This window comes from Zootoca vivipara, chromosome 2 (assembly GCF_965207765.1).
Source record: "Zootoca vivipara chromosome 2, rZooViv2.hap1.1, whole genome shotgun sequence".
Taxonomy (NCBI): Eukaryota; Metazoa; Chordata; class Lepidosauria; order Squamata; family Lacertidae; genus Zootoca; species Zootoca vivipara.
Window position 1 is genome coordinate 121,700,709 of NC_142584.1, and position 17,950 is coordinate 121,718,658.

Here is a 17,950-nt window from a genome sequence, read left to right on the forward strand (position 1 = left end):
GAACAGCTCTTACTGTCAGGAAGTTCTTCCTAATGTTTAGGTGGAATCTTCTTTCTTGTAGTTTGAATCCATTGCCCCGTGTCCGCTTCTCTGGAGCAGCAGAAAACAACCTTTCACCCTCTTCTATAGGACATCCTTTTATATATTTGAACATGGCTATCATATCACCCCTTACCCTTATCTTCTCCAGGCTAAACATACCCAGCTCCCTAAGCCGTTCCTCATAAGGCATTGTTTCCAGGCCTTTGACCATTTTGGTTTCCCTCCTATGGACACGTTCCAGCTTGTCAGTATCCTTCTTGAACTGTGGTGCCCAGAACTGGACACAGTACTCCAGGTGAGGTCTGACCAGAGCAGAATACAGTGGTACTATTACTTCCCTTGATCTAGACGCTATACTCCTGTTGATGCAGCCCAGAATTGCATTGGCTTTTTTAGCTGCTGCATCACACTGCTGACTCATGTCAAGTTTGTGGTCTATCAGGACTCCTAGATCCTTTTCACATGTACTGCTCTCAAGCCAGGTGTCTCCCATGCTGCCCCTTCTCCCCGCTGCCCCTTTGAAGAGCCATAGCATCACAGAATCTGAGAACTGGAAGGGGCTGAAGGGTCATCTAGACCAACCCCCTGCAAGGCAGGCATCTCAGCTCAAGCATCCAGGACAGATGGCCCCCCAACCTCTGCTGAAAAACCTCCAAGGAAGGAGAGCCCACAGATCCTTTTCACATGTCCTGCTAGGAAGCCAGGTGTCCCCCATCCTCTCTTTGGGCAGGTGGTTCTTCCTGCCTAAGTGCAGGACCTGAGATTTATTTTTCCCTGTTGAAATTCAGTCGCCAGTTCGCGGGGGCCAGACATGCTGGGCGCAGGGGGCGGTGCGGAGGCCAGGCCGGCCAAGCCCTCCTTCATCTCCTACATCAGCCTGGAGGTAGGTCGGGCACTGAGGGGACCAGGAGAGACGGTTGGTCTGAGAGGAAGGGAGCGTGGGCGCGCGGGTGGGGCTGGCTGGCGGTGCGCGGGATGAGGAGGGAATTGGGTCTCAGGGGGAGAAGGGTTTATTTACACATTCCTGGTAAAATTAAATCGGGAGTCCCTCCAGGGAAATTATGTGTTTTTGTTAATGACCATGATGGTATCAGGGAAGTTCTCAAACAAGACATGTGTCACAGTGGCCGGATAGGGCTACTTCAGAGTAACGACTCCACACAGCTCTGCATTTTATCTTTTATTGGTGCAGAGTATTTACAGTGCATATGGCATTGCTATTTACAAAGACATGTCTGCTCAGCTTGAGTCAGTACCTCCGAATGGCGTTTTGCGCGTTTTGCGCCAGCATAATAATCTTGGGAGACCCATCCTCTTCCCTCTCCGTCGCCTGCGCAATTCCGGAGTTGGGGGGATGGGTCTCATCCCCTTCTTTCCTCCTTCCTGTCCCACCCGGGACAATGGCTCCTCTACCTTGCTCGAGCCCTGGACACCACTTCCTGCTTCCCCACTTGAGCTGGAGCTTTCCCTGCTTTCCGCTTCACTCGGGGCTGGGCTGGAACTCAGGAGGGGAGGGACTTCGCGATAGCCCCTGTCCCTTACATCCACCCCCCTCCCAAGCCCCTCCTCTCCCCTCCCGAGAGGCTGCACGGGTGACTGTGACGACTGAAATCCTAAAAACTCCGTGCTGTCTGATCCTGTTGGTGTGAATACCTCCCCCCAGTCCCGTTGGCTCAATTCCTCCTCCTGGGAAGACTGAAATCCCAAAAAGTCCGTGGCCTCAGAGCTGGTGGGGGTGAAAATCTGCTGCCAATCCACCTCTTCCTCTGACCTGGTGGACCGCGGATACACCCATACCTCTTCCTCCGGGTCCTCAAACTCCGCTTCCCATCTCCATGGCGACCTGCCCTCTTCTACCTCCTCCCCTTCTCCCTCCCTTTCCATGTGCCAGGGTCTGGGTTTGTGGGGAAAGAGGGCGTGGAATTCTTCCACCAAGAAGTCCTCCCGTACCTGGGCGGCTGGGACCCATTCATTTTGGGATGGCGGGGCGTCCTCCCATGCCATGAGGTACTCCAGGCCCCCCACCCCCCTCCTTGAATCAAGGATGGCCGTTGCTTCATTGAGTGGCTCCCTGCCTCCTCTCCCCCCCTCCCTCGGGGGGCTGCTCGCTGTCTCGTAACCTGTTACTTTCCCAGTACGGCGACAGCAGCGATCTATGAAACACTGGATGCACCCTCATGTCTTCTGGCAGTGCCAGCCTGAATGCCACTGGGTTCACCTGTTGCGTGACCGTAAAGGGGCCCAGCCGTCTGGGTGCCAGCTTTTTGCACCGCCCTCTGGTGGGAAGGCCCTCTGAGGACAACCAAACCTTGTCCCCCACCCTGATGACCTCCCCTTGTCGCCTGTGGCGATCTGTCCCCTTCTTGTACGCTTCCTTGGCCCTTTCCAAGTGTTCTCTGAGTTGCTGGTGCACCGTCTCCAGTTCCTCTGCCCAATCCTCTGCCTGTGGGCCCTCTTCCTCCTCCTCCCCCTCCCTCTCTGGGAAAGATCTGAGGTCGCGCCCATAGTTGGCCTTAAAGGGCGACACCCCTGTGGAGACGTGCACTGCATTATTGTAGGCAAATTCTGCCAGTGGCAGGCGATCCACCCAGTCCGTTTGCCGCTGGCTGACGTAGCATCTCAGGTACTGCTGCAGAATGGCGTTGACCCTCTCCGCCTGTCCATTGGTCTGCGGGTGCCGAGCCGTCGACAAGCTGACCTCCACCTGCAGGAGATTCATGAGCCGCCGCCAGAACCTGGAAACAAATTGGGGGCCACGATCCGAAATGACCCTTAAAGGTAATCCATGCAGTCTGAAGACGTGATCAACAAACAGTTTGGCTGTCTCTTCTGCCGAGACCGCCCTGGCACACGGTATGAAATGGCACATTTTGGACATGAGGTCCACCACCACCAACACTGCGGTCTTGCCCCTGGAATAAGGCAGGTCTGTGATGAAGTCCATGGACACTACTTCCCACGGCCTGTGCGGTGTGGCTAATGGCTCCAGCAACCCTGCTGGTGCTGCTCTGACCCCCTTTGCTCGCTGGCAGGTGTCACAGCCCCTTACATAGTCTCTAACATCCTCCCGCACCCCTGGCCACCAAAAGTGTCTCATGACTAAGTGCATGGTTTTGTCCCTTCCAAAGTGCCCTGCTGTTGGGCTGTCGTGCATCTACTTGAGGACCTTACCTCTGAGCTGGGTGTGGGGCAGGTACAGCGCCCCCTTGTAAAAAAGCAGTCCCCTGCGTTCTGCAAAGTCCTTTGCCTGCTCCCTCCCCCCTCGCAGCTCTCTGAAGATGCGGGTGGCGAACTCATCTGCTGCCGTCAGTGCTGTGAGTTCTGCCTCGCTCACCACTGCTGCTCCGCAGGACCATACTGATGGGGGGAAAATGTGTCGGGGTGCTGGTGGCAACTCCTCCTCCATGTACTCTGGCTTGTGGGAGAGGGCATCCGCCCTGACATTCTGCTCCCCCGGTATGTAGTGGATGGAGAAGTTGAAGTGCGAGAAGAACTCTGCCCACCGTATCTGCCGCTGGTTGAGCACCCTGGCCGTTCGCCAGAACTCCAGGTTCTTGTGGTCCGTGCACACCTGAATGGGGTGCTTGGCGCCCACCAGGAAGTGTCTCCAGTGCTGGAACGCAGAGTGGATCGCAAGAAGTTCCTTATCAAACACTGTGTAGTTGCGCTCTGGCTGCGTCAGCTTTCTGGAGAAGAAGGCACATGGTCTCCACTCTCTGTTGGCATCGAGTTGCAACAGGATCGCTCCCAAAGCCCTATCTGAAGCATCGGTTTCCACGCGTAGGGGCGCATCCTGCACCACGTGGAACAGGTTCTGGTCTGAGGCGAACACCCTCTTGAGGCTTTCGAACGCTGCTTGCGCCTCTGGTGTCCATTTGAACTTCTGCTTGCCTCTCAGGCAGTCAGTGATGGGAGCTGTAACCCTCGAGAAGTTCTTGATGAACTTCCTGTAGAAGTTGGCGAAGCCTAGTAGGCGTTGGGCATCTTTGCGTGTCCTGGGGCTGTGCCAGTCCAGGATGGCCTGCACCTTGTCCTTGTCCATTGCTAGCCCCTTGTCAGACAGCTTGTAGCCCAGGAAGTCCACTTCCCTGGTGTGAAACTTGCACTTCTCCAGCTTCACATACAGGTGGTTCTCCTTCAGGCGCTGCAACACCTCTCTGACAGATAAGGATGTCATCCAGAAAGACCAAGCAGTTCTTGAAGAGGAGGGACCCCAGGACGTGGTGCATGAAGGCCTGGAAGCATGCTGAGCCCCCTTGCAAACCGAAGGGCATTACCCGATATTCAAAAGAGCCCAGCGGCGTGTACATCGTGGTCTTCCACTCATCTCCTTCCCGGATCCTGATCAAGTTGTACGCCCCCCTCAGGTCGAGCTTGGTGAAGATCTTGCCCCTGCGTGCCGCTGTCAGCAGATCGTCCACTCTGGGCATAGGGAAAGCTACCGGTTCCGTCATAGAATTGAGCCGTCTGAAATCCACCACCAGGCGACGCTGTTGCGTGTCTTTCTTGTCCACCCAGAAGACCGGGCTCCCCCCTGCTGCCTTGCTTTCTCTGATGAACCCCCGCTTGAGGTTCTTGTCGATGAACGCCCGCAGATCCTCCAGCTCCTGATCTGACATGGAGTACAGCTTGGCTGGGGGTAGCGTGGCCCCTGGCACCAGGTTGATCTGACAGTCAAAGGACCTGTGCGGTGGCAGGTGGTCAGATTCCGCTTCGCTGAAGACCTCCTGCAGGTCCCAGTACGGCTTGGGTATCGCCTCACCCCCCTTGACGTGCATAGTGGCCACTGTGGCTATCGGAGGCCCCTCCCCTGGCTGGTGCTGCATGCAATGTTCCAGACAAAAGTCCGATCCAAATGTGATGCATCTCTGGTGCCAGCTGATGGAGGGGTCATGGCGCGCCAGCCAGCTCATGCCCAAAACGATGGGGGGGGGTCCGAGATGGTGGTGACGTTGAATGCCAGTGTCTCTGAGTGCCGTCCCACCGTCATCCGCATGGGGGGGGTCTGGTGGGTGATGGCCCCTCCCAGCAACTCCCTGCCGTCAATGGTGGAGACGTGCAGGGGGAAATCCAGCTGCAGAAGTTGGATCTGGTGCGCTTCTGCAAAGTTTCTCGAAAAGAAGTTGGCTGACGCCCCCGAATCGATGAGCGCGAGGACCGTCAGGGGATAGCCATTTGGGAGCGTTAGCGTCACTTCTAGAACCACCCCTGCTCTGGGGGTGGGTGGGCTGGCGCTGCTCTTCGCTGTGCGGGTGGGTGGGTTGGGGCTGTTGTCCGCTGCTTGTGCCTGGCTGCCGCCCCTTGTCTCCTGCAGCCAGGATGTCTCGTTTCCCTGCTGTTGTGCTGCGTCAGTGGGGGAGGGCACAACCGTTCCCGCCTTTCCTTGCCATTCCTTGCGATGTGGGCAGTCTCTGACCAGATGCTGGGGGGAGTTGCAGAGAAAGCAGTTCCCGCCCCTTCCCTCCTTGCGTTTTGGCGCCGCTGGGGTTTGAAAAGCCCGCGCGCACGCGCTATCAATTTGCATGGGTTCCTGGTCTTGGCTGGCTCCATGCATGGCTTGGAAGGGCTGTTGGGGGAGTGGCTTCTCCTGCGACCGTGGGAACCAAGCCCGCTTTGCGCGCGTTACTTGCTTGTCGTTCCACCGGGATTCCTGTCTCACCCCCACCGCCAGAGCTGCTTTGCTCAGCTGATCCATATTACTGGGCTTTGGGCCTCTCGAGAGCTCATCTTTCACATCCTCATTCAACCCCAGGTAGAATGCCGCTTCCATCGGAGGCGCGTTCAGTTCCCACCCCAGTCTGTGCACCAGCATGGTGAATCGTGACCAATATTCGTGAACTGTCATTTTTCCCTGGCGTAAATTATGCAGTTCCTCTTTGGTCTGGTCCATATGACTGTCGCTCGCATACATTGTTTTTAAAGCCTCTAGAAATAACTTGACATTCTTCATGCAAGGATTTTTTGTCGCGATTAACGGTCTAAGCCACTCCCTGGCTCCTCCGGTAAGGTGTTCTACGATAAACGCTACTCTGTGCGCATCATCAGGGAACTCATCATGGTGTAGCTCCAAAGCATACACGATCTCAGTCTCAAAGGCATGATATTCCCTTGGGTCTCCATTGAACTTGCTTACTATGGTCCCTGCTCTCCTTCCTGGCAGCACTTGAGGTTGGGCTCCCCCTCCTCCCTTGTTTTTCTCCGCATCCAACTTATTCTGCAGGTCTATGGCCACCGCCCGCAACTGCTGCTCCTTCTCTTGCAGTGCTCTCACCTGTTCCACAAGTTGTTGCCTGTCCTCCTTCAATTTCTCCTTTTCTTGCTGAGCCGCCTTTACTTCCCCCTGTGCCTGCAACGCCAGTTGTTGCAGGTCCTGCTGGGCTTTCTCCGCGATTTGCGAAATTTTTGTTGTTAGCCGCCCTGAGCCCGGTCTTGACTGGGAAGGGCGGGGTATAAAAATTTTATTATTATTATTCTGAAATGTTACCTTCATTACTTTGAAAACATGTCTAGAAAATGGTACATACAAACAACAGAAGCTCACATACACTACAAGCCTTTAAGATGGATTTCCTGTTACTGATGTGAAGAAAAGTGTCAATTCGGAGAGAAAGACTTTAAAACTCCGAACACTTTAAAAAGCGTTCCATAATAACCAAAGCAGAATCCACAATCCTTCTATTTAAACCATTTCCCTTCTTTGAGTTAATTCATGGCTTGTAGAGTTTCCACTCTTACAGCTCTTACCCCTCAGAGTCTTTAGGTGGTTTGTAAGACTTCCACTACAACTGAACCTCTATCCACTTCCCTAACACTTCTATGGTTTCTCCCCTGTATGAATTTGTTGATGTTTTGTAAGAAGTCCACTCTGACTGAAGCTCTTTCCACACTCCATACATTTGAATGGTTTTCCCCCTGTGTGAGTCCGCTGATGAATTCTTAGTGTTCCACTATAAGTGAAGCTCCTTCCACACTCCATACATTCAAATGGCATCTCTCCTGTGTGTGTTCGATGATGTGAATTCAGTTGCCCACCTCTACAGAAGCACTTTCCGCATTCCATGCATTTAAATGGTTTCTCCCCCGTGTGAGTCGGTTGATGTCTTCTAAGGTTTCCACTAGTAGTGAAGCTTTTTCCACACTCCATGCATTCAAATGGTTTGTCCCCTGTGTGAGTCCGTTGATGAATTCTAAGGTTTTCACTCTGACTGAAGCTCTTTCCACACTCCATACATTTAAATGGTTTCTCCCCTGTGTGAGTCCTTTGATGGGTTCTAAGGTTCCCACTAGTAGTGAAGCTCTTTCCACACTCCATGCATTTAAATGGTTTATCCCCAGTGTGTTCCCGCTGATGTCTTCTAAGGTTTCCAATAATAGCGAAGCTCCTTCCACACTCCATGCATTCAAAAGGTTTCTCCCCCGTGTGACTCCGTTGATGAATTTTAAGGTATCCACTCTGACTGAAGCTCTTTCCACACTCCATGCATTTAAATGGTTTCTCCCCCATGTGAGTTCGTTGATGAACTCTAAGGTGTCCACTCCTACTGAAGCTCTTTCCACACTCGGTACAATTAAATGGTTTCTCCCCTGTGTGAGTCCGTTGATGCCTTCTTAGTTCTCCACTCTGACCGAAACTCTTTCCACACTCCATGCATTTAAATGGTTTCTCTCCCGTGTGAGTTTGTTGATGAATTCTAAGATCTCCACTCCGACTGAAGCTCTTTCCACACTCAATACATTTAAATGGTTTCTCCCCCGTGTGAGTTCGTTGATGAATTCTAAGGTGTCCACTCCTACTGAAGCTCTTTCCACACTCGGTACAATTAAATGGTTTCTCCCCTGTGTGAGTCCGTTGATGCCTTCTTAGTTCTCCACTCTGACTGAAGCTCTTTCCACACTCCATGCATTCAAATGGTTTGTCCCCTGTGTGAGTCCGTTGATGAATTCTAAGGTTTTCACTCTGACTGAAGCTCTTTCCACACTCCATACATTTAAATGGTTTCTCCCCTGTGTGAGTCCTTTGATGGGTTCTAAGGTTCCCACTAGTAGTGAAGATCTTTCCACACTCCATGCATTTAAATGGTTTATCCCCAGTGTGTTCCCGCTGATGTCTTCTAAGGTTTCCAATAATAGCAAAGCTCCTTCCACACTCCATGCATTCAAAAGGTTTCTCCCCCGTGTGACTCCGTTGATGAATTTTAAGGTATCCACTCTGACTGAAGCTCTTTCCACACTCCATGCATTTAAATGGTTTCTCCCCCGTGTGAGTTCGTTGATGAACTCTAAGGTGTCCACTCCTACTGAAGCTCTTTCCACACTCGGTACAATTAAATGGTTTCTCCCCTGTGTGAGTCCGTTGATGCCTTCTTAGTTCTCCACTCTGACTGAAGCTCTTTCCACACTCCATGCATTTAAATGGTTTCTCTCCCGTGTGAGTTTGTTGATGAATTCTAAGGTGTCCACTCCTACTGAAGCTCTTTCCACACTCAATACATTTAAATGGTTTCTCCCCCGTGTGAGTTCGTTGATGAATTCTAAGGTGTCCACTCCTACTGAAGCTCTTTCCACACTCGGTACAATTAAATGGTTTCTCCCCTGTGTGAGTCCGTTGATGCCTTCTTAGTTCTCCACTCTGACTGAAGCTCTTTCCACACTCAATACATTTAAATGGTTTCTCCCCCGTGTGAGTTCGTTGATGAATTCTAAGGTGTCCACTCCTACTGAAGCTCTTTCCACACTCAGTACAATTAAATGGTTTCTCCCCTGTGTGAGTCCGTTGATGCCTTCTTAGTTCTCCACTCTGACTGAAGCTCTTTCCACACTCAATACATTTAAATGGTTTCTCCCCCGTGTGAGTCCGTTGATGGTTTCTAAGGTGTCCACTCGCACTGAAGCTCTTTCCGCACTCCATGCATTTAAATGGTTTTTTAATGGCTTCTTCGTTATTTGCATTGAAATGCCTCCCCAGATTTCTGGCGGCCTCCTCCATTGTCTTCGTTGGAGGGTGAAGGGGGGAGGAAATCCTATTTGTTTTCTAGGAAGAAAACAAAGGAATATTACACACATCAATCAACACCTGCTCTTATTTTAACATCTCATACATTCTCTCCTGCCCTCCATATGTTCCAATTTTTTAAGAAAGGCAAATGAAATAATGTTAAATAATTGTAATGCATCACCAGTTTTTCATAACCCTTAATCAGCGTTAAGGAAGCAGCATTATCTCAGAATACGCTTGAACTGTGTAATTTACTCTTTATAAAAAAGTGGTTTCTCATAGGAAAGGGAGCTGCTCTATGTCCATGAACCTGCCCACTATTCATCAGGGTCCTAAGTTAAATGAATACAATTTTGTGTACTGGAAGCAACATTTGATAGTGCTTCTAGAAGCAAGAGAAGCCTTGGAAGCTACAGTGGTACCTCAGGTTACGAACTTGATTCGTTCTGGAGGTCCGTTCTTAACCTGAAATCATTCTTAATCTGAGGTACCACTTTAGCTAATGGGGGCTCCCACTGCCGCTGCCACACAAATTCTCTTCTCAAGAACCTTCTACATGGGAGGAGATACCAACTGCAGAAGCCTCTCTCTGGAGGAAGGCCACACAGAAGGAGATGTTGACACCATCGACCATAACATCCTTCTGGACCGTCTAGAGGGGTTGGGAGCTGGGGGGACTGTCATACAGTGGTTCCGCTCCTTCCTCCTGGGCCGTGTTCAGAAAGTGGTGGTGGGGGATGAGTGTTCAGACCCCGGGGCTCTCACTTGTGGGGTGCCTCAGGGTTCTGTCCTCTCCCCCATGCTTTTTAACATCTGCATGCAGCCGCTGGGAGAGATCATCAGGGGGTTTGGGCTGGGTGTTCATCAGTATGCGGATGATACCCAGCTCTACCTCTCTTTCAAATTAGAACCAGTGAAGGCGGTGAAGGTCCTGTGTGAGTGCCTGGAGGCGGTTGGAGGACGGATGGCGGCTAACAGATTGAGATTGAATCCTGACAAGACAGAAGTACTGTTTGTGGGGGACAGGAGGCGAGCAGGTGTGGAGGACTCCCTGGTCCTGAATGGGGTAACTGTGCCCCTGAAGGACCAGGTGCCCAGCCTGGGAGTCGTTTTGGACTCACAGCTGTCCATGGAGGCGCAGGTCAATTCTGTGTCCAAGGCAGCTGTTTATCTTTCTGCAGGGCATTTATAACCACTGTCCTTCTCCCCTTTTACCCTGCATCCAGGGGAGAACTTTTTTAACGTCTTTGAGGAAACCTTTTAAATCAAAATATTCTGTTCGCGGCTTCGGGTATTTATTTACTGTTTCTAAAATTGCCAGGGGGGGCGGCTTCCGTTTCCCCCCCCTCTCTCCCAAGTCCAAATTATTTCTAATCCAATCTTTTGAGGCTTACTTACAGTCTTATTTACAAATCGTTCTTTCGGAAGAATCCAGCGCTCTCCGCCTCCGGCTCGGAGCTTCTCTCCGCTAGGGTAACGCTGTTGTTCAAAATAGCCCCCGTGACTTCTACCCTCCTTGCTCAGGGGCTCTTATTAGAGCTTGCCAGAGAGTTGGGGAGTCCGGATTGGGGCTCCGCTGAACAAATTCACCCCTGGGACGCTCTTCCCGGGGTTCTAAGGGGCACAGCGTCACTCTCGCTGCCCTCCCCACTCCTAGCAGAGACGGGTCGCCTCGGAGACGAGACGAAACCCCGCCGATCGGCACTGGCGCTGGACCGGAAGTCCTGTGGGGCTACCTTTGAAGGTGACCCGGAAACTACAACTAACCCAGAATGCGGCAGCTAGACTGGTGACTGGGAGCGGCCGATGAGACCACATAACACTGGTCTTGAAAGACCTACATTGGCTCTGATATAGGCAAAAATCTGCCCTCATTCCCTTATTGGGTTCTCCATTGGTTGGAGAATATAACAGAGGCCAACCAGAGATGTTTGAGAAGCAAAGCCTTTATTTTCGCTGTTGCAACAGGGTCCTTCCTCTCACGCAGGAGAACAAGGAAGGAACCCCAAACAAAGGTGTCCTGCCCTTAAAAAGAAATTTGAAATTGGTTTCAGCCCACCCCCCAGAAGCATCATCCATATGTCACAGAAGGGGTGTAGCCCAAGACCCCTCTCCCTAGATTCATCATAGGTACATCATGAAAGGGGAGGTCTGGTGGCAGTAATCTGAGCATCCTAGACCCTGCCCCCTGCCTCCAAAACCTAATCAACAAAAGAGAGAGATATTTACATTTCCCTGTTTCCCAGCCAAGTTAATCACACCCTTTTGTCTGGCACCCAGGTATCAGGATGCCAGGGATTATCACTTTAATTCCTGAGACAATGAGAAGGTTCCCCCCCTTCTTCCTTGCAGAGGAATGCCAGGTCTGAGAGTCAAAATGGTGTCAGTCAGGCCTGCATTCCTGTGCTGCTTCAGACATGTTTCTGTACATTCATGTACATGTTTTATGAACAAGCTTGATTATGAATTTGTATGTGCTTGAACTGTTGGCTGGAGTTTTGCAGTTAAAAAAATAGCTGACAATATGGTGGAAAAAATAACACCAGACATTCATTTTCAATGTATGATATACCATCTCTACCTCTTTCTAAGTGGCACCTCAAACTCTTCATGCCAAACTTTAAAAATCTATCTTTCCATCCTTCTCCACCAAAGAGTAAAGCTTGACTGAATTCAGGTCATTTCACTAAGCCACCAGAGTTTAAACTCACTTTTCAGTGCTTGAATAATCTAGTCCACCCCTTCTGAAATATGGGGATCTCAACACTATCACCGCCCTTAGGATACACATACATTTGAGTACAGATGCCTGACTGTGAAGGAAACACAGGCTATGCCCTATCACGGAAGCACACGTGTGTACTAAGGGAAAAATAAGGAAGGGGAAGATTAAAAGTACCAACGTTATATAGAAGCCTTTAGCAAACCTTAAGATTGGATAAAGATTGGGAAATGTTCAAGACTTTCATATGTGCTTAAACTTTAAACCTTAATAGACAAAGTGATAAAAACTTATATAATCACTCCATAAAAAACAACAATGACACTCTTGTTCCAACTCTGAAAACCAATAATCTTTCCTTGCCAGAAAGCAGAGCTGGGCTGAATTTCAACCCATCACCACATCAGACACATTGCCTTTCACATAGCTCTAAAATGGGGGTTAGAAGGGACCCTGAGGTCATTTAGTCTAACCCTCTAAGATACAGGATTCACAATATTTGAATGAAAATACCAACTTTATACAGAACCCTTTAGCAGATGAGGTTTTTTTTTCTTAAGAGACTGATATGGGGAGCCCAACAATAACCCTTCTGTCCAACACAATCGAAGTTAAAACTAGACTCAGATAGACAATTCCTGGCTATGGAAGCTCTACTTTTGACAAACAAATCACCCTTATTGGAATAGCTGTTCAATTTTCCTTTAGTCAATATTCATCTAGTCACTTGGAGAAAGACTCCCCTTTGGAGCCTCTCTCAATAACAAACATTTGCACACCTCATGAAGTGAACATTTTCAAGTTTCAAAATATTTTCAAAGCATTGAGCAAGCATTTTCAAACTTACAACTCTTTATTTTCCTTCATCCTGCCCCCTCTTTTTACTTTTGGAGAGGAAAAAATGGCCTTCTACAGCCTCTTTAAAACAAACCTTTACACACTACCTCCACTCTTTTAAATATTTGCCATGTTTTTGGGTTGATCAAGCCTTTACATAAGATTATTTAAGCAAGCTTGCCTTATTATATTATTTTAAACTATGCGTGCTTAAAAAAAGGCAGTCTGTGGGTGTCATGGCCAAATTTTAAACACAAACTCCTAACATTCCTAACCCTGGATTACATCTCTCATTTACTTCAAGGGAAACAACGAACTATAGCAGACACAAGGAACAGACGCACATACACTTAACAGACAACACACACAACAGACAACATGTAACGTGTAAACATTCTGAAGGGGGTACTGGTCTTCCAGGGTCAATTTTAAAGTGGAGATTCTCTATGTTAAAGGAACCTCCTGGTAGCCATTTCCCCTCATCTGGGTGGTCCATAGTAAATCGGACCCAATGTTTTTTTCTTACAAAGTTTTTGCAATTGGTTCCCTTCAAGCTTGTCCGCCCCGGGGATTTCGTGCCAATTTAAGAGAACGAATTGGAGTGGACTTTCATCCTCAAAGTCCTTACCGGAGCCAAGCCTCAGTTGTGCTTTGCCTCGGTTGGGAGTCTGGGAAAGGAATTCCTTAGAGTGGGTTGCACCCATTTTACTTCTGTCTTTTTATACTGCAGTTCGGGTCCCCGACCCTTTCTCCTGGACACACTAACCTTCCGAGTCTATGACCCACCCCCACGTTCTAGTGGTGTTCCTGCCTACCGTTCGTGTGCACTAACTACTAGGCGGCTGGTGCAGCTAAATACCTATGAAACCCTCCCACTGGTCATTAATTGCCTGAGAGTTCCACAGCAACTTTTCCTGCCTCTTATTCGCTAAGGGAAGAGGACTACCTGCCCCGGACGCTTGCGCATGCAATGCCGAGTGGTTGGTCCCGAAAATACCAAGTTTGGAAAAGAACAGGTGACCTTGCGTTCTAGGGCGGCTTCACCTGAAGATTAAGAATAGAGGAATAGGAAACAGAGCTGGGATAGCCAGATTCCCAGATTGGTAGAAAAGCAATAGTCTGCCCAGACTCCTTGTTCAGGTCGACAGGAGGGGGCTGGGACAGTCCTTCTAGGCTCTGCGTTTTAACGTAAGGACTGTTGCCCTGGACTCTAATTCTACTTTATAACTATGCCTTGCAGCCTTGCTGCAACTAGAGTCCAAAGGGTAGAGTAGAAAAGGATAGAGCAAGCTGAGAATAGATTTTTAGTTGCTGCGGCTATTTAGCCCACCCGTGTGTCCTTGTTAACCTATTAATACTCACTTCCACAAGCGCACTCTGTTTCCTTCTTGATTATTGATTCCTTCTTGATTGGTTGTTTTAAGGCTGGCCTGATAAAACTTTGCTTCCTCTGGTTAGCCCCGCCAGAACTCCAGTTATTTCCAGACCCTGGGACCGTTGCAGGACTGCTGCTCCTCCTGGCAAAATGCCTGGTGCGCGCTGGAGCATCATTCCCTCCTCGCCCCCAGAATCTGGGTAACCGAAAAGTCCCTCAAGTGGTCGCCATCTGATATAGGCAAAAATCTGCCCTTATTCCCTTATTGGGTTCTCCATCGGTTGGAGAATATAACAGAGGCCAACCAGAGAAGTTTGAGAAGCAAAGCCTTTATTTTCGCTGTTGCAACAGGGTCCTTCCTCTCACGCAGGAGAACAAGGAAGGAACCCCAAACAAAGGTGTCCTGCCCTTAAAAAGAAATTTGAAATTGGTTTCAGCCCACCCCCCAGAAGCATCATCCATATGTCACAGAAGGGGTGTAGCCCAAGACCCCTCTCCCTAGATTCATCATAGGTACATCATGAAAGGGGAGGTCTGGTGGCAGTAATCTGAGCATCCTGGGCCCTGCCCCCTGCCCCCAAAACCTAATCAACAAAAGAGAGAGATATTTACATTTCCCTGTTTCCCAGCCAAGTTAATCACACCCTTTTGTCTGGCACCCAGGTATCAGGATGCCAGGGATTATCACTTTAATTCCTGAGACAATGAGAAGGTTCCCCCCCTTCTTCCTTGCAGAGGAATGCCAGGTCTGAGAGTCAAAATGGTGTCAGTCAGGCCTGCATTCCTGTGCTGCTTCAGACATGTTTCTGTACATTCATGTACATGTTTTATGAACAAGTATATATATATATATATATATATATATATATATATATATATATATATATATGACCTCAAAATTCTTATAACAGGCTCCCAGTACGTTTCCGAGCACAATTCAAAGTGTTGGTGCTGACCTTTAAAGCCCTAAACGGCCTCGGACCAGTATACCTGAAGGAGCGTTTCCACCCCCATCATTCTACCCGGACACTGAGGACCAGCGCCGAGGGCCTTCCGGCGGTTCCCTTTCTATGAGAAGCCAACTTACAGGGAAGCAGGCAGAGGGCCTTCTCGGTAGTGGCACCCACCCTGTGGAATGCCGGGTGGGGTATAAATAATAAATTATTAGTAGTAGTATTTAGTGAGCAAACTGCAAAAGGGACTTTCTGGACTTTATGCTAGAGCCTGGAATCAGAAAAAGCACAAAATGTTGATGCAGCTTGGGTACAAGCAAGGCCATGCCGACAAGGGCCAGTACAGCAAGTCAAGGAATGGAGCATTTATTTTTCATACGTTTTAGCTTTTGCTGATGACTTGATTCTTGCCACAGCAAATGACAGACACTATATGCACAGGTTGTGAAACACCTAAGCAAAGAGGTTGAGGTCAAGGAACTGGGAAAGATCCCGTACTACCTCGGAATCCAAGTTGAAAGAGAAGATGGGTCATTTCTTCTAAATCAGCAGCAAAGGATTCATGACCTGATCCAGAATTTGCAAGTGCAAGATGCACACCCAGTTGCAACGCCCATGGCTACTGACTTATTAAGGAATCAGCAGGATTTGAAACCATTACCTGACAACATAGAATCCAGGCCAGCAATTGGTCGACATTTGTATATTGGTACCACTTGCAAACCTGACTTAGTTAATGCTGTGGGAATTCTTAGTAGGAAGGTAAATGCCCCCCCCCCGAACAGGACTGTGCGGGTGTGAAAAGGGGGGTACGGTATTTGAAAGGCACAATGAATTGTAAATGGAGGTTGCCAGATGTTAGTAATCCTGAAAAGTTTGGGGATATTGATGCAGATTGGGCCGGATGTACCACTGACTACAAATCAACAAGTGGATATGTATTTATGTTTGGGGAGGGATTCAATTAAATAAATAACAATAACAATTGTAATGATAAATACACAGGCTGTTTGGGGGGGGGGAAATCCCACCCATTTCCATAACAATCTTCACAATCCCTTGAATCCCAGATTTAAGAGATATGAAAAGTGGCAGTAATGGAAACCTGGTGGAATGGGGAGAAGAAATCCTTTTGATGCTTCTCCAGAGAAACACAGGCATGTGGGTGAGACTGTAGTTGCCAAGACAGAAGCCTCAAAGGGCGGAAAGAATAAAGTGGGCTTCCTCCCTTTCCTCTTTCCCCCCATGGTTAGACTCCCTATAACAGCCCCCAGCGCCCCATGCAGGAGCTGACCTGGGACTTATGGCAGGGCAAGGACTGAGCTTCAAGGGAGGAGAGGGTGGGTGGATCAGGCCTCCTGTTCAGGGATCTCTCCCTGGTCTACTCAAAGGAGATTCCTGGGCAGGAGGGAGAAGTCAAGGCAGGCAGCCCCCAAGTCTCTCTCTCTCTCTCTCTTTCCCCACCTCCTGCCAATGCTGCCTTTGATTCCTCCTCCAGGGATGCTTCCCTCCCTCCCTCCCTCCCTCCCTCTGCCCCCCAACTTCCTCTGCCCTCCTCCCTCTGCCCCCCAGTCTCCCCTTTATAATAATAATAATAATTTATTTATACCCCGCCCATCTGGCAGGGTATATCTGCCCAGAGGCCCCCCTGGCAAGCTCAGCCTTCCTGCCAAATCTCTCCCAAGCGCCCCCCCTCTCCATCCGGAGGGGCCTCACCAGGTGAGCAAGGAGGGGGGAGATGAGGGAGACGGGGGGGTCTCTATCCAGGCCTCTCTCGCCCCCTTTAACCCTTCCATGGACTCCCTCTCTCCACTTCTCCACCCAAAGGGGAGCCAGGATCGCGGCGCCCCAGGGATTCCTGCCAGGGGGAATCCGGAACTGGCAGAGAGACGCGGAACTGGGGCCTCGGTTCAAGTCTCAGCCCTTAAGGGGGGGCTTCCCATTTCCATTCCTGAAAAAGCGCCCGGGGGGGGCAGGGCAGCTGAGCATCTCTTGACTCCCAAGCGGAGGGGGCAATGCAAACCCTGCGAATGGAGGGTCCCCGATTTAAAGCTGGATGGCACGGATCGGGGCCTGTGCAGAGAGCGCCCAGGAAGGGAGTTGTTCTTGGGGGGGGGGTTCTGCCCCATTTCTCTCCCCACTCATCGCAACCTCCCTCCCCCCTGCAGCTCTACCTCTTTGTCCTCCCTGCCCCCCCCGCTCGCTCTTCTCTTCCCATTTCCTCTCCCTCTGGGGGAGGGGCTCCTTTATCCCAGCAGGGCCTGAATCAGCCCCTCCCCCGCTCGCCTGACCCACAGAAAGAAGGGGGAGGGGAGGACTCCCCTACTTTCCTGCCTCCCCCACACACACCCAAAAGCCCTCCCTCCCTTCCCAGCTGCCCTGTTTGCAGATTGAGGGGGAGCAAAAGCGCGTCTTTATCTCTCTCCCGCCCCCCACAATATATATAGATATAGATATATTTCGCACCTCTTTTTCCTCCTCCTCCTCTGCCGACCTGCTCCACTTCCGGGAATGTGAATGGCGGCCCCTCCCCCCTCCAATCCTTCCTGCCTCTCTAGGAAGCGGAGCTCACTGACCCTTGGGGAGGAATGAGTGACGCCCCCCTCCCAGAAGACACAAATTCTCCTCCTTCCAAACAAGCTCTGAATATCCTGTTTCTTTCCTGATAATCTCCCAGGTTCGATCCCCGGAGGCGGCAGGGAAAGAGACCCCCCCCCACCTCCCAAAAAGTCCACCATCTCTTTTGATCCCTTCCCAGGAGGGGGGGAGGGGGATCCAGTCAGTTTCACACCCATTTCCCCACGTGGGGGAGGCAGGGCTGTGACGTAGGGTGTCCCCGTTACAACAGCCCTGCAGAGTAGACCGGAGTTGGGACCAGCGCCTTTGGATGACCCTCAATGGTGTTCTCCCTTGTTATTATATATGTGTATATATATTCCCCCTTCTCCCCACTGCCCCTTTGAAGAGCCATAGCATCACAGAATCTGAGAACTGGAAGGGCCTGAAGGGTCATCTAGACCAACCCC

The 17,950-nt window shown here is 50.3% G+C and overlaps 1 protein-coding gene across 1 annotated transcript; it reads right to left on the reverse strand.

Moving 5' to 3' along the window:
- Positions 1-1,209: 1,209 nt before the first annotated feature.
- On the reverse strand, positions 1,210-17,455 carry LOC118078044 (uncharacterized). The gene is made up of 2 exons (XM_060271127.2): positions 17,391-17,455; positions 1,210-9,073 (listed from the first exon to the last, which is right to left on the reverse strand). The coding sequence occupies exon 2, from the start codon at positions 9,026-9,028 to the stop codon at positions 6,857-6,859; it is 2,172 nt and encodes a 723-aa protein (XP_060127110.2). The 5' UTR covers positions 9,029-9,073; positions 17,391-17,455; the 3' UTR covers positions 1,210-6,856.
- Between the last annotated feature and the right edge of the window lie 495 nt (positions 17,456-17,950).